Source organism: Cynocephalus volans, chromosome 6, assembly GCF_027409185.1.
Source record: "Cynocephalus volans isolate mCynVol1 chromosome 6, mCynVol1.pri, whole genome shotgun sequence".
NCBI lineage: Eukaryota > Metazoa > Chordata > Mammalia > Dermoptera > Cynocephalidae > Cynocephalus > Cynocephalus volans.
Window position 1 is genome coordinate 109,475,289 of NC_084465.1, and position 21,983 is coordinate 109,497,271.

Genomic DNA, 21,983 nt, shown 5'->3' on the forward strand with positions numbered 1-21,983 from the left:
TTCTCCCGGCGGGGGCCAAGGAGTGCAGGCTCCTCTCCTCTCATTTTGGCAATTGAACATGTGCACTGTTCTTGGCTCATGCCCAGAAAGGGCCCATCCTTGGTGTGGGGGGACCTGGCTTGTATGTCAAGTTCAGACGAGATGCCCCTTGGAGCTCATCTACAGGGGCAAGGAACAGCAGGAGGTGTGGGCAGTGGTTCCCAGGGTTGGCCGCACATTGGAATTGTGTGGGGAGCCTGACAAATACACACCAAAACGGAGAATAGATCAGTGGTTCCGGGGGAAGGAGGGGATGGAGTGTGGGTACAGAATGACAACAGGAGGGATCCTCGTGGCGACAGGACTATTCTGTATCTTCTCTGTGGAGGTGGCTGCACGAACCTACGCATGTGATCAAATCGCATGGAACTAAATACACACAAATGAGTACAAGTACAGTGGGGAATCTGAACAAGATGGGTGTATTGTATCAACGTCAATGTCCTGGTTGTGATGTTGTACTGGAGTTTTGCAAAATGTTGCCATTGGGAGAAATGGGGTAAAGGGTACTCAGGATCTCTCTTATTATTTCTTACAACTGCATGTGAATCTAGGATGATCTCAAAATAAAAGGGGTAATTTGTAAAAAGTACACTTGCCATTGCCTGGCCTCACCCTGCCCCAGCCCCAGGGATTCTGATTTAATTGATCTGGGATGAAGCCTGGGCTTGGGAATGTTTTTGAGCTCCCCAGGTGAGTCCAATGGGCAGCCAGGGCTGAGAGCCATTAGCAACTTTGGCTCCAGGGTGGACAGGGTTGGATGGGCCTTGTCCAGGCAGACCTACGGGCTGCTGGATCCTTCCAGGTCTGATGCTCTGTGACAATCAGCCACTTTCACTGGCATTTTCCTCCCAGAGAGCAGAGAGGGGTCTAGACTCAACATCATGTGGGGCCATCAATGACCCCCAAGTCACTGCATCTCCAGGAGTGCAGGCTCTGTGGTCTGGCCCGGTGGGGAGACAGTTGAGGGGCCAGAGTCAGACCAGGCCTGACTCCTGGGCCAGCCTATAAAACAGGCCCTTCTGGGCCAGCAGCTGGGCTGGGCTGCCGCTCTCTGCCACCTGTCCCTCGTCCATGACCAGCACCCTGCGGGGGAAAGGGAGACAAGGTTGCTTTTTGGATCCCAGCCCAGGCATTTAGTAGCTCTGGGATCCCAGCATATCTGCCCCAAGGTTTGCTGCCCAGGAGTCTGATTTTCCATGCAGCTTCCTGACCTTGACAGCCACATTGGAAGTATCTGCTGGACATGGGTCCTGGGCATCCCTTCCTCTCTGACCCCTGTGGGCAGGGACTGCACCTGACACCTTCCAGCTGCGGGAGGGCGCTTTACCTGGTGCAGCCCATCACTGAGCTGAGGCGGTGTGCGATGAGCAGGACTGTGCACTGTGCAAACCAGCTCCCGAGGGCGCCCTGCATCTGGAGCTCCGTCCCTGGGTCCACAGCAGCTGTGGCCTCGTCCAGGATGAGGATCCGGGTTTTCCGGAGTAGGGCACGTGCCAGACACAGGAGCTGCTTCTGACCCACGCTGGGAATGAGTGGGACAATCAGGTCAGATATACATTTGCCTGTATGTCACAATTTATAGGACATCCCCACAAATGCGTACTGGGACAGCTGTAGAAGTGAGGTGCCTGCGTGGGTGCACATCCCCACACCTGGGGTCTGTAGTCTACAGAGCTCAGGGGAATCCTCATCTGGTTGTCTTTGAGCAGGATGGCTTTAGGCAAGCAAGTCATTCAACCCATTTGTTCCTTAGTTTCTCCACTTGTGAAATGGCTATTTTCTATTTCCAGTCATGGCTATTTCTGTTTCTCTTCTGTGGTCCTTGTCATCTGTCAGACCCATTCTAAGTGCTGGGGTATATATTGACTCCACTCTCGTAAGGACCACAAAGGTAGATATTGTTCTCTCCTTTTGCCAGAGGGGGAAACAGACGCAGAGAGGTTAAGTGGCTTGCCCAAGGTCACAGTGTTAGTGGTAGAGTCAGAATTTGAACCTAGGACCTCTGACTCCAGAGCGTGCCCCTAATAGGTCCTTCTTCACTTAGTTGTGAAGATAAGAAAAATCATATAACATTGTGTGTGCTAGTTGCAGAGTAACCCCTTGGCATGAAGTAACTTCTCTTACTTTGATGACAGATGGGGAAGTTGAGGTCCAAGATCATGCAGCCAGTAAGACCCCTGACCCAGATGGGAACTGGCCCCTGGGGCTGTTTCCTGCTACACTCTGCTTCCTCTCACAGCAGAACCTTCCACGTAGAAGCGTTTCTTCAGGGAACCAGAACCTACTATGGCCATGTAAACATCAGGGTGCCTGGGCCCTGCTCCAGCCTCACCACTTAACAAGTTGGGCAATCCTGAGCAAGTCTCAGGCCTCAGATTCCTACTTTGTGACATGGGATTAGTGAGAGTGTGGCTCTGAGGATTAAAATATTTATTGCTTCCTGTATGCCAGACATTGTTTCAACAATTTTACTCATATGACTCACTTAATCCTCACATAGGTAGCTAGGTACGATTAGCCCCATTTTACAGATGAGGAAACTGAGGCACGGGAGCTTGAGTAACTCTCCGAAGATCCTACAACTGTTTTGAGCCCAGGCAGTCTGGCACCTGTTGATGCTCTAACCCACCAAGCTACACAGCCTCCTTTGTGCTGGAACCCATTACCTTCTATAGTCCCTTCTCTGAACACCCCAGGACCAGATGGATTTACGAATCCAGAACGTCTCGATTTTTAAAAAGGCACACACCTGTACACCTATGTTCATAAAAGCATTATGCACAATAGGCAAAAGATGGAAGCAACCAGATGTCCACTGGCAGATGAATGGATAAACAAAATGTAGTCCATCCATACAATGGAATATTATTCATCCTTACAAAGGAAGGAAATTCTGTCACGTGCTACAACATGGATGATCGAGGACATCATGCTAAGTGAGATAAGCCAGGTCCCAAAAGACAAATACCGTATGATTCCATTCACAGGAAGTATCTAGAGCAGTCAAACTCATAGAGACAGGAAGTAGAATGGTGGGGACCAGGGGCTGGCGGAGGGGTAAATGAGGAGTTAGTGTTTAACAGAGATAGTTTCAGTTTTGCAAGATTAAAAGAGTTCTGGAGATCTACTGTACAACAACGTGAGTGTGCTTAACACTACTGAACAATGCACTTAAAAATGATTAAGATAAATTTTATGTATATTTTACTATACTTAAAAAATTTTTTTAAAAAGGCATACACCAACAGCCCAAGTGGGTGTGGGGTTAGCATCCAATATCAAACACATTTTTTTATGTAGCGAAATAATACTGAGGGGAATAAATAATGACTGTAAGTAGCCTCATGTCAGTTGAGGTTGGGTTTTGCCACCAAATAAATTTAGGAAGCTAATTTAAGAAAAAGAAACTTGGTATCCAGAGACCGTGTTTGAGTTTAGAACTGCAGATAAGGGATGGGATGTATGATTTTTAATAGAATAGGGCTGATAATCTCATGGGGGGAAGCAGACTTCCTGAGGTCCCAGTCAGTGCCCTGGGGAGAGCCTGCACATTCTTGCTTCCACCTCAGCTCCCTACAGGTCCTGGCTATGGAGGGGTGACCATACCTCAGGTCGTCACCTTGGTCGGCACATTCATACTGCAGCTGGCCGGGCAGGCTGGCCACCAAGGCTTTGAGCTGCACTGTCTCCAAGGCTGCCCAGATGGCTTCATCCGTGTGCTCATGTAGCAGGTCCAGGTTCATCCGCAGAGAGCCGGGGAACAGGATGGGGTCCTGGCCAGGAGGGGCAGCGGGTTAGAGCAGGGTCCCACCACGCCTCTCCCCTCCCCCCCCCGCCACTGGCCTTACCTGGGGGATGACAGTGATCCTGGACCGCAGCGTGTGCAGCCCCATGTGGGTAATGGGGACCCCGTCGATCCAGATCCCGCCCTCAGCCGCCTCCTGGAGACGCAGCAGGCCCCCGGCCAGAGAAGACTTACCGGCCCCGGTCCTGCCAACAATGCCCACCTGCCAGAGGGTGGGAGGTCAAGGCCTGCTCTGACCAGGCCCGGCCAGAGGAAGGCGGGTCACAGCCCAGACAGGTCATGGCCACTACAAGGTACTTCAAAGTTCACAGAAAGATTTGTATCATCTTTCAATTCTGTCTTTCCACAAATTTTTCAAAGTACCCTCATATTTGGGAGACATTTCTCCATACCCAAGATCCATCCATCTGTCCATCATCCTTTGAGCACCCATCCTTCCATGTCTCCATCTACCCTTCCATCTGTCCACTTTTCCATATATCCATCCATCCATCCATCCAACCTTGCAGTGCATCCTTCGCGTCTTCCCTTCATCCTGATCTCTCCCATCTTTCCATCTATTTCCCTCCTCACTCTACACCCCCACACTTCCTTCTGCTCCTCCATCTTTCCTCACCCTTCTATCCATACTTCTCCATCATCCCTTATTCTTCTGTCTGTCTCTCTGTTCTTCTATCCACCTCCACACCCTATGCATCCACCCCCACCCTATGCATCCATCCCCCACCCTATGCATCCACCTCTCATCCTTTCCTCCACCCCATCCTAGCTATCCATCCATCATCTTTTCTTCCATTCATTCCTCATCTTTCCTTATATTCATCCATCCACGCTTCCTTATTCTTCCTTCCATCTGTCCATGTTTTGTCCATCCCCCATCCTTCCTCCCATCCTTCTCTCTCTTGCCACTATTGCATCCTCAGTGTCTGACACATGGGAAGGTTCAATTGTTTAATAAATGAATGAAACATGTGGATTACCCCACTGTATGCCAGGCACACTTTTAAGCACCAGGAATAAAGAAATTAGAGTCCTTGCTCTAGAGTGCTTGCTGTCTGGTCTTGGAAATAGTGCAACTGGGTAATCTTAATTTTAATATAGTGTGATGAAAAAGCCAGATCTGTAGTAATTGAGGTAAGTAAGGAGGTGCTGTTCATACTGCCTGGGATGGGGTTTGATGGGGTAATCAGGGAAGGCTTCATGGAGGAGGAGATACTTGAGTGGAACCTTAAAGGATGAGTAGGAGTTTGGGGAGAGGGAAGACTCCAGGTAAATCACACCAGGTGGGTTTACAAGACTATGAGTTCACTGAGCTTGTAGCACCATGTGCCCGCCTGGCCCAGAGGCAGCTACTCTGCAAATGTTGGCTAAGCCCTGGCATAGTAATCAATGAGGTGGGGGATGGGGTAGGGCCTGCGCTGGGCAGGGCCTTGAATGCCAAGTGCAGGAGTTTAGACTTTACCCTGAGGGAAGCTGGGAGCTGGTGGAAGGTTTCAAGCAGGGGAACAATGGGCTCAAATATCACAAGAGAACAGACCGCAGGTGGTGAGGCTTGAAGCTGGGGGCTCAGTTGGGAGCCTGGGGCAGTGGAGGAGGGACAGGGAGGGCAGCAGGGAGGAAGTGTCTGTAGTGGGGAGAGGAGAAAGAGATTCAACGAAGGGGCCTGACTAGGCATCTGTAAAATGGGGTATTAGTACCTTCTTCATAGGGTTGTTGTGAGAGTAAAAATGCAAATAATAATTAATAAAAGCAGTAGTAAACATCCTGAAGTGCTTGCTATGTGCTAGGCACCTTATATGTATTAACTCAAAGTTCACAAAAACTCTATGAGGTCAATATCATTATTCCCCTTTTACAGATGGCAAGACTGAGACTGAGACATGAATTGACTTGCCCAAGGTTGCCCATAGCAAAGCCAGGAACCCATCCCATGCAACTCGATAATGTGTATGGAGGAGCATTTAGCATGCTGCCCAGCACGTACTAGGTGTCCAATTAATGTTAGAGAAAGAAGGAAGTTGGAGAGATGCCTCCTCATCTGGGGACATCAAGATGGATGGGGAATGTCACCAGATGGAAGCAGGTTTGGGGAAGATGAGGAGTCCAGTTTAGGGTGTGGTGGGTCTGAAAACTAGGTGACCTGAGGTGGGGACATTGAGGAGGCAGCTGGTGCTCAGGGTCTGGCCTCCATGAGGAAGACGCTGGGGGAGAGCCACTCACCTTCTCTCCAGCATGGATCTTGAAGGATACATCCCGCACGGCCAGTGGGAGCTCGGGTCGGTATCTCAGCCCAAAGCCCTGGAACTCGATCTGACCCCTGTGAGGCCAGGGGGGCTGGGATACACTGGTGGGAAGCCTCCAGGGGGCCTGGAGCAGGAGGGGACACTGAGTCAGAGGAGCCTTCTTCTAGGGCTTCTCACAAGATGGCCCACCTCTCTGAGCCTCAGTTTCCTCTTCTGCAAAATAGGCATATTTATTGCTATTTTATAGAGTTGTTATGTGAATTAAATGAGAGAGGGTATGGCACATAGCAAGGCTAACAAAATTAATGTCTGGAAGCATAAAAATAATGATGGTGTTGGCTCACTTTAATCTCTTATTATTAACCACTGTTTATTGTGAAAAATATCCTCTCTTTCTGTAGTAAGAGTGGATGGTCCTTTTTGTCTCAGTGAAAAGGACAGGACTGTATAGCATGGAGACCAATGGTGCTACTTGTTATTCCTGTGATCTTGAACAGATCTTTCTACTCTCTGGAGCCTTGGTTCCTCCACCTGGGAAATGGGGCTAATAAGAGGAAGGATTTATATTGAATGGTTACAGTAGGCCAGACACTGTACTAAGTCCATTATTGCAGGATCTCATTTGATCCCCCCAGTAAACCCAGTACTATTATGTTCTTGTTCTGTTACTATAATGTTGCTGGCATGTTGCTATCATGTTACTATATTGTTGCTGTTATTGTTGCTATCATGTTGCTGATACATTGCTGCTAAGCTGCTGTTCTGTTACTGTAGTGTTGCAGTTATGTTGCAGTCACTTTAATATAATGTTGCTGTTACACTGCCCTGCATTGCTGTTCCTCATGGCCCTCTGTCACTCAGATGGGTGACCGGCCTTGCTCAAGCTAGGAAGCAAAGGAAGCAGGATTTGACTCTGCTCCACACCCCACGCTCTTAACCACTGCTGTCATCTTTGTCTGGCCTACAGTGGTGCGGGCTGAGTGGGGGGAGAAGAGGGTGCCCACGGCAGATGTCAACCTGGGCCCACTGCCTTGCCTTGCACATTCCAGCTGGGGCACCCCCCTGCCCCGTCTCCCACCCATCACCTCCTTGGGCATCCGAGCATAATCTTTCATCCGCTCCACTGACACGATGCTGCTCTCCAGATCTGTCCAGCTGCGGACAGCCCACTGTAGTGTCTGGGTCACCTGGTATGAGAAGACACCTCAGGCTGGATTTGGGGAGGCCACATGCAGGCTTGCATCAGCCCCCCAAGGCAGCAGGGCCTGGGAGGCCAGACCCAGAGGGAAGAAAGAAGGGACACAAGAATGGGATGGTCTGAGGACCAGGGTCCAAGGGGATGGGATTTGGCTTCAGCCAACAGGAGCCCTCCCTTCCTTCAGTAAAACCAGAGTATTCGGAGCAGATAGGAAAACTTCTTGATACTGGTGGGGAGACAGGACCAGAGAGGGCACGTGGCCCTCCCAAGGACACCCAGCAGGACCCAGGCCTGCTGATTCTGTTCTGACAGTGTCCCCATAGGGGCTAGACAACCACTGATTTCCCATTGTATTTGGAACTGCTCCAAGCTCCTCACCAGGGCCTGTGAGCCCCAGCCCTGTCCTCTCCCCACCTTGTTCCCTCCACTCCCACCCTCACCCACCCTCTCCAGCCACACCCACCTTCTTGCTCCACCTCTAACACCCCCGGGCCCTTCTTCCTGCTGTTCCTTCTGCCTGGAGTGCCCTCTCCCTGGTCCCCTCCCTCACTTCCTTCAGGCCACAGCTCATAGGTCACCTCCTCAGAGAGACCTTCCAGGCTGCACAGTAGAAAAATACCCTGCCCTGTCCCGCCCCGTCCTCTTACTTTATCCTTAAGCTTAGTTGCTGTAGTTGTCTCAGCTGTAAAACAAGGACAGTAATAGTACCTCCCTGATGGCCATGAGCAGGATGAAATGAGTTATATTTATACAGCTCCTAGAACAATGCCTCATTCATAATGATGCTACTTACATGTATATATACATATGCAGATGTCATGCCCTGACATGACATGCTGTTATCCATAGTTAATACAAAGTTAACCATGCACCACAAGTGTGCTGTATATACTTTGTCTCAACTAGTCTCTATAACATCAGAAGTGATGGGATTGTTCGCCCGTTTTTCAGATGAGCACACTGAGACTCCGAGAAGGAGGATTCTTGCCCAAGTCCTGGCAAGATCCTCTCAGCTAAGTTAGCTCTTGTAGAGCTGTGTTTTCCTCACTGGTTGGTAGTTTGGACTTGGGTGTCCTTGAAGGTCCTGCTGGCAGGGGTCTGTCTCCAGTTCTGCCTGCACCCCTGAGCCCAGGTTGGGGGTATTGGGAGTACCTGAAGGGCGGCGGAGACAGAGAAGCCCACGAGGCCGGCGCTGAGGTGGGCCTTGCTCAGCACTGCGCACGTGGCAGCTGTCAACACCAGGCCATTCCCCAGGAGCTCCAGGTTGGCAGCGAGCCACCTGCGAAGGGAGGCAGGTAACAGTGGGTTGGCAGGTGTTGCCCTTGTTTTCTGAGACCTGCTTCTCTGGGTACAATAACAGGTCACATGCCAGCTCTGTACCCACGGGGGTCCCAGCAGTAGTCTTGTCTACATCCAAGGCCCCACCTAAACTCGGTGGCTGGGAGAAGGTGACGTTGTTCCGTGTCACATGAGCCCAGCTCAGGTCCTGGCACACCCAATGCTTGGTAGAGCTTTACTGTGCTGCCGCTTTTCTGTCCCTGGGATATAGCAAGCCATGTCCTCTCACAGTCGCCCCAGCCTGAACCCTGACCTCCATCTTCACATTGGCAACATGTCCATGTACAAGTCGGCTCAAACGTCACCTCCTCTCAGAGCCCTCCTTGATTGCACCTCCTTTTTCTTGCTAACGTCACAGATGACGTCCTTCACAATGGTCATCACTCTATAACTAAACAGTGAGTCAGTTGTTGACTATGGGTCTCCATCAGATCGTGAGCTCCACAGGGACAGTGACCTTGACTCTCCTTCTTGGCTCTACCCCTAGTACTTAGCACAGGACTCAGCATATAGTAGGTGCTCAACAAATACATCTTGAATGGTTGAATAAATAAGCACTCCTCTTGTTGAATTCCTACTCTACCATCCATTCATTCAATAGATATGCACTGAACACCTACTGTGTGTGACAAGCATGTTTGAGGTGCTAGGGACATAGCTGTGAACCAAACAGATAAAAATCATTGTCCTCAGGGGCCGACCCCGTGGCGCACTCGGGAGAGTGCAGCGCTGGGAGCGCGGTGACACTCCCGCAGCGGGTTCGGATCCTATATAGGAATGGCCGGTGCACTCACTGGCTGAGTGCCGGTCACGAAATAGACAAAAAAAAAAAAAAAATCATTGTCCTCAGGGAGCTCTGAGCTTTAAAATATAACATCTAGTCCTCCTAACATGGTGGGTGGAGGGAATTGTTTTTCCCATTTGACAGATGAGAAAACCGAGGCTAAGACTGTTAGGCACTTGCTTACGTCACACATGTAACAAATGTCAGGATTCGAAGCCACATTTCCCTGACTGATGCAAGAAAGCACACACCCTTTCCAAAAGCTGTGTTTCAGTGAACAAACTAATGAATGAATAAATGATCAACAACCCACCTAGGGTCTGTCACTTCCTAGCTGGCTAACCTTGGGAGATTCCCTTCACTTTTAACCCCAGTTTACCTATCTGTATAACGAAGTAATACATGGCTGATTACAGTTGAGAGAATTAAACGAGATATACCATGTACAGCATGAAAATAATAAAGCTTTGCACACAGTAGGTGCTTTCTGATGTCTGTCCCTCCTTCCTAGGCCAGGACCCGAGGAAGGGGCAGGTCAGGTCTCCCAGTGAATATGTGGAATTGAGATACTGTCCACAGTTACAGAGCCTGACAGCCCCAGCTGGCTGGGGACCTGGGAAGAAAGGAGAAAGGAATTCACATTTATTGAGTACCTACTGTGTGCTTGACTCCATACTGTGATACTAGACTGCCTGGATTCGAATCCTGGCTCCATTAGCTAGGTATTAGCTGTGTAACCTTGGGCAAGTTTCCAAACCTCTCTGTCTCTGCGATTCATCATCTACAAAACAGTCTCTGCCTCATGGGGTTAACAGGATTAAATAAATTAATCCACATAAATTGCTCATAACAGTGCTGGGCATGTAGTAAGCATGTTACAAGTATTACCTATGAATGTATTTTTTAAATCTTCATAGTCACTTTATAAGTATGATCCCAGTTTGACAAATGAGGCTCAGAGAGGTTAAGTAACTTGCTCTACATCAGTCAGCCTGGTAAGTGGTAGAGCTAGAATTTGAACCTGTGTCTATCTGTGCCCGAAGCTTGTGTTCTTGTTTAGTACTGGAAGGAGGCTAAGAATGCTTACATAGCTGCTCTGTCCCCAAGGCAATAGAGGCTGGTCCAGTTGCCTGGCAACAGAAGCTGCTTCTTGACCTCCACTCATCTGCTGTTGGGGATCTCTCAGGCCAAGTTCCATCTGCTCACAGTGCAAGCCGAGAGACTGCCTGTTGGATCTAGCCTCAGCTTTGTCCCCCCACTTGCTGTGTGACCTGGGGCAGATCACTTGACCTCTCTAGCCACACATTATGACCTCAGGCCTCACCCGCACTGACCCCAGGCTCTTCCTACCTGTCGGCCACCAGTCGCGGGAAACTGACTCTCTGGCTTTCATCCACGTGAATGTCGTTCTGAGCCACAAAGTGTCCCTGGGCCTGGAACGCCCTGACCACTGTGCTGCCCTGGAATGTCTCAGCCATGTGGGAGCAGATGGATGAGTATCTGGCTGACTCCAGGCGTCTCAACTGGCATGAGCTGGCCACATACAGGCTCTGAGGCAGTAGGGGTGGGAGAGGGGAGGGAAGAGAAGCCTCAGACACAGAGAGATGGCTTCCAGAAGGACAGGGAGCCCCAAGTACAGGGTTCTAGACCAGGTTCTGTTATCGGCTTACTGTGTGACCTTGGGCCAGTTGCTTGCTCTCTCTGCGCTCCAATTTCCTTGCAGAATCAGAGTTCCATGGTTCTTTTGAAAATCATCTGAAGAGCTTCAAAAACTTACCTTGCCCTACTCCAGAACTACTGAATCAGAATCTCTGGTGATGTCATCTTGGCTTTGGTATTTTTAAAAGGCCTTTCAGGTGATTCTAATGTATAGCTAGGGCTGAAAAACCACCAACCTAGTGTAAATGTCTCATTGCCCAGCACCGAGGCCAACTATTTCACTTAGGACTAGTCATGGGGAACAAAATTGTAATGGGTAACGGAGGTGGTTGGCCAAGTCAGGTTCACTCATGTAATCCAAGGGTTACACCAGGTGGCAGGTGACACACAAATAATATGTGTTATTTGGCTTTAGGTTGCAAGTCATGTGCAGGAAAGCAGGCAGGGAGGAACCTGCATTTGCTGAATACCCAAGCTGTGCACCAGCCTCTTTACAAAAAGCGTTTCACTCATGTTAGGGTGGGCATTAGTGTCATTCATAGTTTACGGGTGAGAACACCCGAGGCTTGGTCTGAGCTCTAAGTAGCTGGTCTGAGCTCTACAGCCAGTGGCAGGGCCTGAGTTCAAACCTATCTCTGCTGACTCCAGAGCTCACAGAAGCAGCCCATCCCCAGAGTCAGGAGGACTTAGAGAAGACTGGGATAGCTGTGGAGGACAGTGGTGGCCATGGCTTTTGTCTGACTACCATGTTTTCTTTTCACTCTACTTCTGATTTCCTGGGGAAGGGTCTGGTTGGGGGGCATCGTTAATCATGGGACCTGATCATAGAGGTGGTCACATGACCTAGCCTAGTCCATCAGAGTACTCTGTCCATTTGGTCACTGTGATTAGTTCAGGAATGGGCACATGACTCATAAAGGGCCAATCAGAACCTTCCCTGGGATTGATATAAGAATACTGAGCTAGAGAAAATCTTCTATGTATTGGGTTTGCTAAGGAGGGACAATGTGAGTATAGAGCTGCTGGTGACCATCAGACCTACCCCCCATTAAGAAAGCATGTGCAAATTTAGGCCAAGCAGAGCTGAATCAGCGATTCTCAAACATTAGCACTCATCAGAATTACTTGGAGGGTTTGTTAAAGCCCAGATTGCTGGGCCCCACCTCTATAGTGTCTGAGTCAGTAGGTCTGGGCTGGGGCCCAAGAATTTGCATCTACAGCTCCTGGGTGATACTGCTGCTGGTCCTGGGACCACACTTTGAGAACCACTGAGTTAAGGTATGGAGAGAGTAACAGTGTCTTGGTGACAATTGGGCCAACTGCACCTAGGAATGCAAGCCACCCTTTTTTTTCTTTTTTTTGTGACTGGCCTATATGGGAATCCAAACCCTTGACCATTAGTTTTACAGGCCATTCAATTTCATTCTTTTGTTTAAGCTCATTTAAGTTGGTCTCTGGCCCTGGCAAGTGAAAGAATCTGGCTTAAAACAACAGTCTTTGAGACATGGCAATGCTTTCCTGGTTTCCAGATCATTGTAGAAGAGGCAGCCGCAGTAGGACAAGATGCTAGTTATAAAGAACATTTGGAAGATGGAGACTAGTGTAGATACTAGAAACAGACTGTGGTGTCTCCACCCTTGGGGATTCTTCTAGGGGCAGCCCCCAGATGCCTAGCTGGGCAGAACCTCTTATTCTGAGTCCTGCCTAGAGACAGGGGCCTGGCTGGGGTGACTTTGAATGGCCCCAGGAGCCTCCCAGCCTCTCCCTACCTGAAACCCAATGTAGAGGAGCAGCAGTGGCAGGATGGCCACAATAGCCAGAGGCGTGGCCATTGTCACTACCAGGATGACCTCCAGGAGTCCGAAAGCATAAATCAGCAAGGACCGGAATTTGTCTGGGATGTCCACATCCACCGTGTCTGTCTCCTTGGAGAGGCGATTCAGAAGGTTCCCGATGGGCGTCCGCTCAAAGAAGCTGATGGGAGACCGTACCACATCCCACAGAAGCTTCTGGAAGAGCAGGCTGGATGCCCGGACCCCACCTAGGAGCACCGTGGCCATGGAGGCAAACAGCCCAATGGCTAGGGAGGGAGAAAACATCACAGCATGAGGGCTGGAGTCTCCCTGGGGAGCCTTGGGCAGATCTCCCCAACCACCTTGGTGGCCACCCTGATTGATTATCCCTTGATGGACCCACCCTCTTGGGGGTTGAATAGTGTCTCCCCAAATTCATGTCCACCAAGAACCTTAGAATATGACCCTATTTGGAAATGGTCTTTGCAGATGTAACTAGTTAAAGATCTTGAGATGAAATCTTCCTGGATTTAGGATGGGACCTAAATCCAATGGCTGGTATTCTTATAAGAAGAAAGGAGGACACAGAGATACAGAAGAGAAGATGTGAAGACAGAGGCAGAGATTGGAATGATGTGTCCACAAGCCAAGGAATGCCAAGGGTTGCCGGCAGCCACTGGGAGCTAGGAGAGAGCCATGGGGTGGTTTCTTCCCTAGAGGCTCCACAAGGAACCAAGCCTGCTAACACCTTGATTTCAGACTTCTTGCCGCAGAACTGTGAGAGAATAAATTTCTGTTGTTTTGGGTACCAAGTTTGTGGCAATTTGTTGTACTAGGAAACTAATACATGAGGGTACTTCAAAAAGTCCATGGAAAGTTTCATATTATCATTAATTCTATTTTTCCATGAATTTTTTAAAGTATCCCCATACACCCTTCCTCCCAGTGCTAATCTATGTGCTTGAGATGGGGCTAATTTCATTTACCTTTTGACTCTGGTGTGGGGCACATTTCATCCCTGGCCAATCTGAACCACTGCGATTGGTTCAGGGATAAATGTATGACCCAAGTCAGGCCAATGAGAGTGAGACCTGGATTTTTGCTAGAACTTTTGGGAAAGAGGTACTTGCTTTTTTGAGGTGGCCAAGCTGGAACTGCGGAATATCACCTTGCCACCAGCAGGGTAGCCTGCCTGGACAAGAAGCTACCACAGAGGAAGGTGATGAAGTAACTTCTGACAGCCTTGTTTGGACCCCTGGATCCAGCCATACCTGAAGCTAGTTATCTACGATACCAGTCCCATGAGCCAAGAAACTCTCCTGTTGCTTAAACCAGTTTGAATTGGAGCTGAATTTTCTGTTCTTTGTATTCAAAAGAACCATAACTTATCAGTCTCTCTGGGCTTCAGTCTCCCCATCTTTAGAATGGGGATAGTAAGACCTGCTCTTCGGTATCAGATGAGGAACGATGTGGATGGATTTTGAGAGAGGACTGTGCCATCTGAATGGGGATTTGTGTTAATTTCATGATTCGGCTAACTCTGACAATTCACTTTCTAATTCCTCTTGATTAAGGAACCGCTTATCTTGAGTCTCCACTGTACACCCAGCTCTGGTGAGCAGGTCTATAGATTCTTAGGACTAGAAGGGTTCATGTCTGATGTCCCCATTTTACAGAGGACACGGGCTCATAGCATTTTGATGATGTGGCCCAGGTCCTCTAATGGATCAGGCTGAGTCAAAGCTAAAACAGTACAATCACCCTTTAAAGATGAGGTTAAACTCACACGTTCACCCCCGTTATTCCCTTCAGCCAGGCCATGTTTTAAAACGGGAGAAGGATCAGGGGTTAGGGGCGGGGAAAGGGAGGCGGGAGGATGCTGGATGTCCTTATAAAAGGGCAACACGAGGGACCCTTGTGGGGATGAGACTGTTCAGTATCTCAGCTGTGAAGGTGGATGCAGGAAAAGAACCTGCACAGGTGATAAAATTGCATAGAAGCAAACACTCATACACATGCAAGTAAAACAGGGGAAATCTGAATAAGATCAATGGTTGATCAAGATCAATATCCTTGTGAAGATACAGAACCAACCTAAATGTCCATCGACAGATGACTGGATAAGGCAACTGTGGTATATATACACCATGGAATACTACTCTGCCATAAAAAAGAATGAAATTCTGCCATTCACAGCCACATGGATGAGCGTGGAGAATATTATGCTGAGTGAAATAAGCCAGGTACAGAAAGAAAAATATCACATGTCCTCACTCAGAAGCGGGAGCTAAGAGAGAAAGAAGGAAGGAAAGGAAGACCACAGTGGCGCGCTGGACTTGCAGAGGGAGGGAACAGACGAGTGGGGTGGGAAGAGGGGGAGGGAGATGAAGGTCGGGGATTAGTTGGGTGTGGGACACAGAGAATAATCACAATTTGTGGTAATGAGCATGCTGATAGTATTGATCTGGCCATCACATCTTGGGCACAAGTGGTGACAGCCAGCTTTGTACCCCATGAATATCCATAACCAATAATAATAATAATAAAATCCTTGTGAAACTGTACTATCATTTTGTAATATTGTTACCATTGGGAGAAACTGGGCAGAGTCTACAATGAGCTCTCTGCATTATCTGTTGCAATGCATGTGAATCTACAATTATTTCAATAAATAATTCAATTAAAAAAAAAAGAAAAATATGGGAGGTGGCTGTGATGTGTCTGTTACGGAGAGGTCTGGCTCCATCTGGAGACTTGGGTGGGGGCACTGAAAGTCACCCACAGGCAGACCTTGGAGCTGCCTTCTGCTTGTGGGGAGGGGCTGGGAGAGATTCTGAGGGTGCCAGAAAAGAGGTGTCCTGTCCCCCCACTCCCTCCAGTCTCATCTTAAGGACAGGTCTATGCGTGGACCCAGGACATTTTGCAGAAATGTTCAGGGAGGACAGGGTGAGTCCAGGATGGGTGGGCACCCCTTGGTGCAGCTGGGAGGATGGGGGATGAGGAAGGTGGGTGAGGGGTACCTTGGAGACAACCGAGGAGCCCGAAGATTGAGCCACGCAGGGCTGCCTGCGTCTGCCGTCCATCCACCACCGGGTCATCTGCCCACAGGCTCAGCCAGTAGCCGCGGCAGAAGGAGGCTACTTGCTGGCAGAGGAAGAGGAAGAGCACATAGAGGCAGAGCGAGGTGCCCACGGCCCGTAGGTAGGTCATGTACATGGCATTCTTCACCTGCAGCACATGTGGGGGGAGGGCGCCCCAGGTGAGGGGGGAAGTTGGGGCAAGGCCATGTGAAGCTCCCCAAAACATGCCAATGGGGCAGACCTCGCAGGTCCTCTCTCAGTGCCTCCCACCAGGAGCACTATCTCCTCTGCAGGCTCCACCTAGCCTCAGGATCCCCATCCTCTATACCCGCTCCAGTGGCCCAGGGACAGACTGAAGTGCTTTCTGGTTTCAGTGTGTTTTCTTGAACACCTTCTATGGGACAGGCACGTGTCTCTATGCTCACAATAACTTCCATTCATCAAATAAGGAAACTGAGGTACAGAGACATTAAGCCACTTGCTTAGAGTCCTGCTCCTACAAATCTGAAGTTGTCCACACAGCTGCAGCCAGAGTGAATTTTTTTTTTTTTTTTTTGGCTTTTTCGTGACCGGTACTCAGCCAGTGAGTGCACCAGCCATTCCTATGTAGGATCCGAATCCGCGGCGGGAGCGTCGCCACGCTCCCAGCACCGCACTCTCCCGAGTGCGCCACAGGCTCGGCCCCAGAGTGAATTTTTTAAAAGATCAATTTCATCCTATCTTGCTTTACCGACCTGTCCGTGGCTTCCTCTTGCTCTTTGAAGAAATCCCAAACTCCTTGACTTACGCTGCCAGTCTCATGGGACCCCTTTCTCTTCTCTGGTGACCTGAGGCTCTTTCCCATCTCAAAGCCTTTGCACCTGCTATTCCCTCTGCCTGGAATGGTCTTTTCCCTGCTCTTTCCATGGTTCCTTTGCATCCTTCAGGGCAGCTCAAATGTCACTCCTCAGAACATCCTATCCAAGCAGACCCTGACCCTCAGCTGGTCTCCATTTCATTGTCTCTATTTTCTTTATAGCACTTACTTATCATGATCTGATATGACATAGCTTATTAGCCTAATTGCGGTCTGCCTATTGTCACTAGCATGCAATCTCCACCAGGACAGAGATTTTGTCTGGCACATAGTGGGTGCTCTGTTCATGTTTGCTAGCTGGCTGGGTGGGTGGATGGATGATGGTGTAAATGGGTGCATTGTTGGGTGTGATGGATGGATAGGTGGGTGGGTAGATGAGGGGGTGGATGAATGGTGGATGGTGTGGGTGAGTGGGTGGGTGGATGAGCATATCGGTGGACGATGGGATGGATGGGTGGATGGATGGACGGACAAAGCAGTATAGAAGAGGAGAAATAGTACGAGCTTCAGATTTGGACTGACCTAGATTTGAGTTCCAGCCTGGTCACTTGCTAGCTATGAGAACACAGACAAGTCTAAACTCTTTAAGAACTCAGTTTCTTCATCTCTAAAATGGAGGTATCACCATCTATTTTATAGGGTGATTGCGAGGTCTAGAATCTTACTTGGCACACAGTAGATGCTCAATAAAGATGAGTATCTCCCTGCCCCAGGGCTGTATCTGGTGGGAGACTTGGGCCTTCAGGGGCAGCGGCGGCAGTGTGTGGGGAGGGGCGGGGGCTGTTGGTGGTTACCCTGCCATAGTGCACACGGTCCTCTCCTGTTGGCTGTCCTGCTCCCTCAGGATCATCTAGAGGAACCCCTGTCTGGGCTTCTGACATGATGCCGTCCTTCTCAGGGATTGACTTGAGGGACCTGTCATTTAGAGGAAATGAGGACAAATCAGTGTTTCTCCCACTGGTAGCCACTGAGCTCTGGGGTACACCTTCCACTTCATTCATTCATTCATTCATTCATTCAACTCACGCGCTGACTGGGTATCCTGCTTCCCTCCTCCGTGTGTGGTCCTGGCTAAATGCCATCTACTAAGCCCGGGTCAAGCAAGCCTGTTCTTCCAATGCCATTTCACTGAATGAACTTATCTGCCCAACTTTGGAATTCTGTTTTCAGAGTTTTTATTTTGGCCTAAGCTTTGATGCAATTATTTTGCCCTTACTGTTTACCCTCAAATTTGTCAGTTCAGCTTGGCAGAATGTCAACTTTGCACAGTTCAGATGCTGATGGCTTCTTGATGGCTTCAGTTTCCCCGACGCCTTGCTCAAGTAGTTCCTTGTGCCTGAAATGCTCTTTTCTGGCTAACTCCCACCCAACTTCTGGTGCCATCTCCCCCAGGAAGGACATCTTCCCTCTGCCATCCCCCAGGCTGCCAGTAGCCTGAGGCAGAGCTGTAGTAGCTTAATCACAGACCATAAGCAAGGAATAACTGCTGTTGTAAGCCACTGAGACTTGGGAATTGTTCCTTATGTAGCACAGATAGAGTAGGCTGACTTAAGTGCTCTGTGCCTAAGTTTCCCAAGCTATAAAAAAGAGGATAATATCTATCATCCATTATCTATTATGTATCATCTATCAATTTATCATCTATCATCTCTCAATCTATCCATCCTTCTATCCATCCATCCATCCATCCACTCACATATCTAAATATCCATATCTATCTACCTACCCACCCATCTATCTGATCTTACCTGGGATTCTTGTGCACCGTGAGGACAAGTGGGATTGCCCAGAGTGTGACTCAGGAGTGCTCTCAGGGTGGCTAGCTGGGATGGGGAGAAAGGAGCTGTGCCCAGCTTCAATTATCTCCAGGGACCAAGTCCACTCAATGTCCCCTGCACAGGAGGTACTTAAGCTCAAACCATCTGGCACCCAGTGGCCCTTGTCTGTTTCATGAGGCCACCCTCCGTAAGAAGGGAGAACACCAGGTGGCCAAGTCCCTCTGCTGCAGACAACCCCACAGTGAGTCCAGTTGTGCCCTGGGTGGAGGGGGCTGGAATAAAAAGGCTGGCCTCCTCCTGGTGACTTCCTGCCTGTGTGTTCTGGGCCAGCACCAAGTGATGCCAGGGGTATAGACTTGAGCCCTTTGCATAGACTGCCTGTCAAAGCATGAATGACAGGGCCTGGCATGTCATTAACAACTATGGCAAGGTTCTTTCTCTGGAACCAGCCCTGCCCTACTCTGGCAATGAGAAAATTCGGACACACCTTCCTTTAAGAAAACTCTGACATGTCCACTTTAAGGCATTCAGCACATGGGGGGCAAATTGTTTGCTCCATGAACTGACCATCTGGGGACTTTGTCACTTTGGCTAACTGACTGTCAAATCATTTTGGTGTATTAGCCATAGCTGAGCACATGAATATGTTCAGCAGGTGCTCTTGTCATAGTAGTTCTGGCTGCCCCACCTGCCTGAGATATAGGTGGTCACACAGCAGGCCCTACTTTAGCTCTAGCCTGGGCCATACCCATGTCCAGCTCCACTGAACTCACCTCTCTGGTCTGGGCTTGGGCCTCCCCCCTGCAGAGGAGCCTCCAGGGTCCTCAATGCTGGTTGCAGGTTCTGTTTCTGCAAGGTCAAGGAAGTCCTGTCACACATCCACACACTGGCTCTGACACCCACTGACTGTGGTCTTAACCTCCATGAGCATCCGTTTCCCCTGATCTGGTTCTTGCCACCTTTCTAGCAATCTCTTTCAATCCTTCCTGGGTTCTTCCAGGAATATTATTCATTCACCCCCTCATTCATTCATTTATTCACTCAGCAAATATAATTGAGCACCTGCTATGAAGTTGGGGTTGGAAAAACAGTGGTGGACATTGTACAGTCAAGTTGCCTCCAGTTCCCCTGACACCCTTGCTCAAGCAGTTCCTTGCACCTGAAATGCTCTTTTCCAGCTAACTCCTACCCAACTTCAGGTGCCATCTCCTCCAGGAAGGACACCTTCCCCCCACAACCCCCCACGCTGGCCAATAACCCAAGGCAGAGCTCTAGCAACTTAACCACAGGCCCTTAAGCAAGATATAACTGCTGCTGTAAGCCACTGAGACTTGGGGATTGTTTGTTATGTAGCATTGCCACAGCAAAAGCTGACTGAGACACATGAGCAGGATCGATCTTCAAGCTCCAGAATGGCAACATTGTAAATTGACACTTAGGGTGTTTACCAGGGTGGGCTGGTGCTGAGCAGATGTTTTCAGAAGAGGTAGAGCCTGAGATTGGGGGAGACCTTGGTGTGAGTCCTTGCTTTGGCATAGAGGGGAAGCATGTAACCTTGTGATTAAAAAACATTCTCTTGAGTCAAGTTCTTTGGGTCCAAATCTTAGCATTGCCACATAACCTTGGACGGGTTCCTTAACTTCTGTGCCTCAGTTTTCTTGTCTGTGAAATGGCTATTAGAGTAACATAACAACCTCAAAGGGGCATTGGGCTGCTTACATTAGTGAATGTACGTGATGTGCCATTAGTTGTTATTTTTTGCTCACTGTGGATGAGCTTGGATTGGTTGCTTTCCTTCCAGAATCTCATCATCTATCCAGCAGGCTTTGTGTTCTCTGGATTATTAGAAGCCCTAGCTAGCATGTCATAGCCTTCTAGGCACCAAAGACCTTCTTGCTCAGTCTCTGTAGCAGCCACGAGTGTAGACTCTGGAGTTGAACACACCCAAGTTCTAATCTGTGACCTTGGGCAAATGACTTAACTCTCTTTGACCCAGTTTGCTCATCTGTAAAATGGCAGTGATAACTGCACCTGCTGTGTGGGGGCACGACATGAGATATTGTATGTTTACAGAAGCAGTTAGCTCCTGGCTCGTAGGCAGTGTCACTGGCTCTTCTTGAAGGGAGACATGGCCTCCCGGGAGAGCTGTCTGCTTCCAGGCCTGGGCCTGCAGGGAGAACGTGACTGAAGTGCTCCACTCATGCCAGGGGGATGCTGGGAGCTTTTCCCCTGAGGGTGGCAGGAGCCAGGAGCCAGGCACAGAGAATTAGCAAAGCCCAGCCAGTACCTCCTTCTCCTCCATTTTCTGGCTGGCTGGCTTGATCCAGAAGGCCCACCAGGGCCCCCTTCCTGTGCAGAAGCTCCTCGTAGGAACCCATCTCTGCAATGGCCCCATCTGCTAGCACCACGATCTGATCAGCCTGGGGCAGGACATGGAGCGCGTGGGTCACGAGAATCCGTGTCTGGGCAGGGAAGGGGTGCGAGTTACATTCATGAGCATGGCCAGTCTCCCAGAGCTAGGGGTGGGGGGCAGTGTCCCTGGGCTCAGAGTGGGGAGAGCTCCCCTTCTTGTTCCTGCCCTCTTTTCTGAAAACAGCTTGTTTACATCGAGACACAGAGGGGACTCCAACCTGTGTTTTGAAACAAGAAGACATGGAGTTCATCTGAACTTGGCCAATAACTTGAGGCAGAGAGCTAGTAGCTTAACCACAACTCCATAAACAAGAGATAACTGCTGCATAAGCCTGAGATTTGGGGGTGTTTGTTACTTAGCATTGTCACAGCAAAAGCTGACCAATACACAGAGGAAAACTGGGCTCAAGGACAGGGTGGTGTGATAGAAGTGATTAGAACTGGACTATAAGGGCTTCTTCTGCTCTTGCCCTGTGTCCTCTGACCCACATTCCCAAACTTACTGTTCCCTGGAGCAGCCCGCCAGGCCCGATGACCTGGCTGAAGACATGCTGACCGACACGGGCATCCAGGGCCGCCAGGGGGTCATCCAGCAGGTACACAGCAGCCTTCCTGTACACAGCCCGGGCCAGGCTCAGCCGCTGCTTCTGGCCACCAGATAGATTCATGCCCTGTGGCCATGAGAGGGACAGGACCTGAGTCTACACCTGCTGGGTGAGGCTGGGGCAGCTGGGCCAGTGTCGATCAGGGGCATATCTGCTCATAGGGTGAGGTACAGCTCACTGTGCCTGTCCCCCAGGGCCACTCCCAGCTTTAAACACTTGCTCTGAGAGCCTTTACCCAGTCAAGCATTCTTGCAGAGTCTCTACCTTCTCTCCTCCTGATCACTTCTCTGTCCATTTGTCTGGCTTCTGCTCCCATGTCTCCACTGATACTGCCTTCGTCAAGGACACCAGCTATTTCCCTTTGCCCAATCCAGTGGTAGCTTTTCAGTC

General features: G+C 49.7%; 1 protein-coding gene across 1 annotated transcript in view; it reads right to left on the minus strand.

Annotated features, from left to right (window-relative positions):
- Positions 1 to 1,016: 1,016 nt before the first annotated feature.
- ABCC6 (ATP binding cassette subfamily C member 6) overlaps positions 1,017 to 21,983 on the minus strand; it is a 50,912-nt gene continuing 29,945 nt past the window's right edge. The window contains exons 18-31 of the mRNA XM_063100498.1: positions 21,492 to 21,659; positions 20,864 to 21,038; positions 19,350 to 19,425; positions 17,593 to 17,713; positions 15,883 to 16,090; positions 12,839 to 13,149; positions 10,761 to 10,960; positions 8,441 to 8,567; positions 7,176 to 7,277; positions 6,068 to 6,214; positions 3,891 to 4,049; positions 3,649 to 3,815; positions 1,370 to 1,564; positions 1,017 to 1,125 (exon numbers count right to left, since the gene is read on the minus strand). Coding sequence (XP_062956568.1) covers positions 1,017 to 1,125; positions 1,370 to 1,564; positions 3,649 to 3,815; positions 3,891 to 4,049; positions 6,068 to 6,214; positions 7,176 to 7,277; positions 8,441 to 8,567; positions 10,761 to 10,960; positions 12,839 to 13,149; positions 15,883 to 16,090; positions 17,593 to 17,713; positions 19,350 to 19,425; positions 20,864 to 21,038; positions 21,492 to 21,659 — 2,265 coding nt within the window. The remainder of the gene's footprint in view (positions 1,126 to 1,369; positions 1,565 to 3,648; positions 3,816 to 3,890; positions 4,050 to 6,067; positions 6,215 to 7,175; positions 7,278 to 8,440; positions 8,568 to 10,760; positions 10,961 to 12,838; positions 13,150 to 15,882; positions 16,091 to 17,592; positions 17,714 to 19,349; positions 19,426 to 20,863; positions 21,039 to 21,491; positions 21,660 to 21,983) is intronic.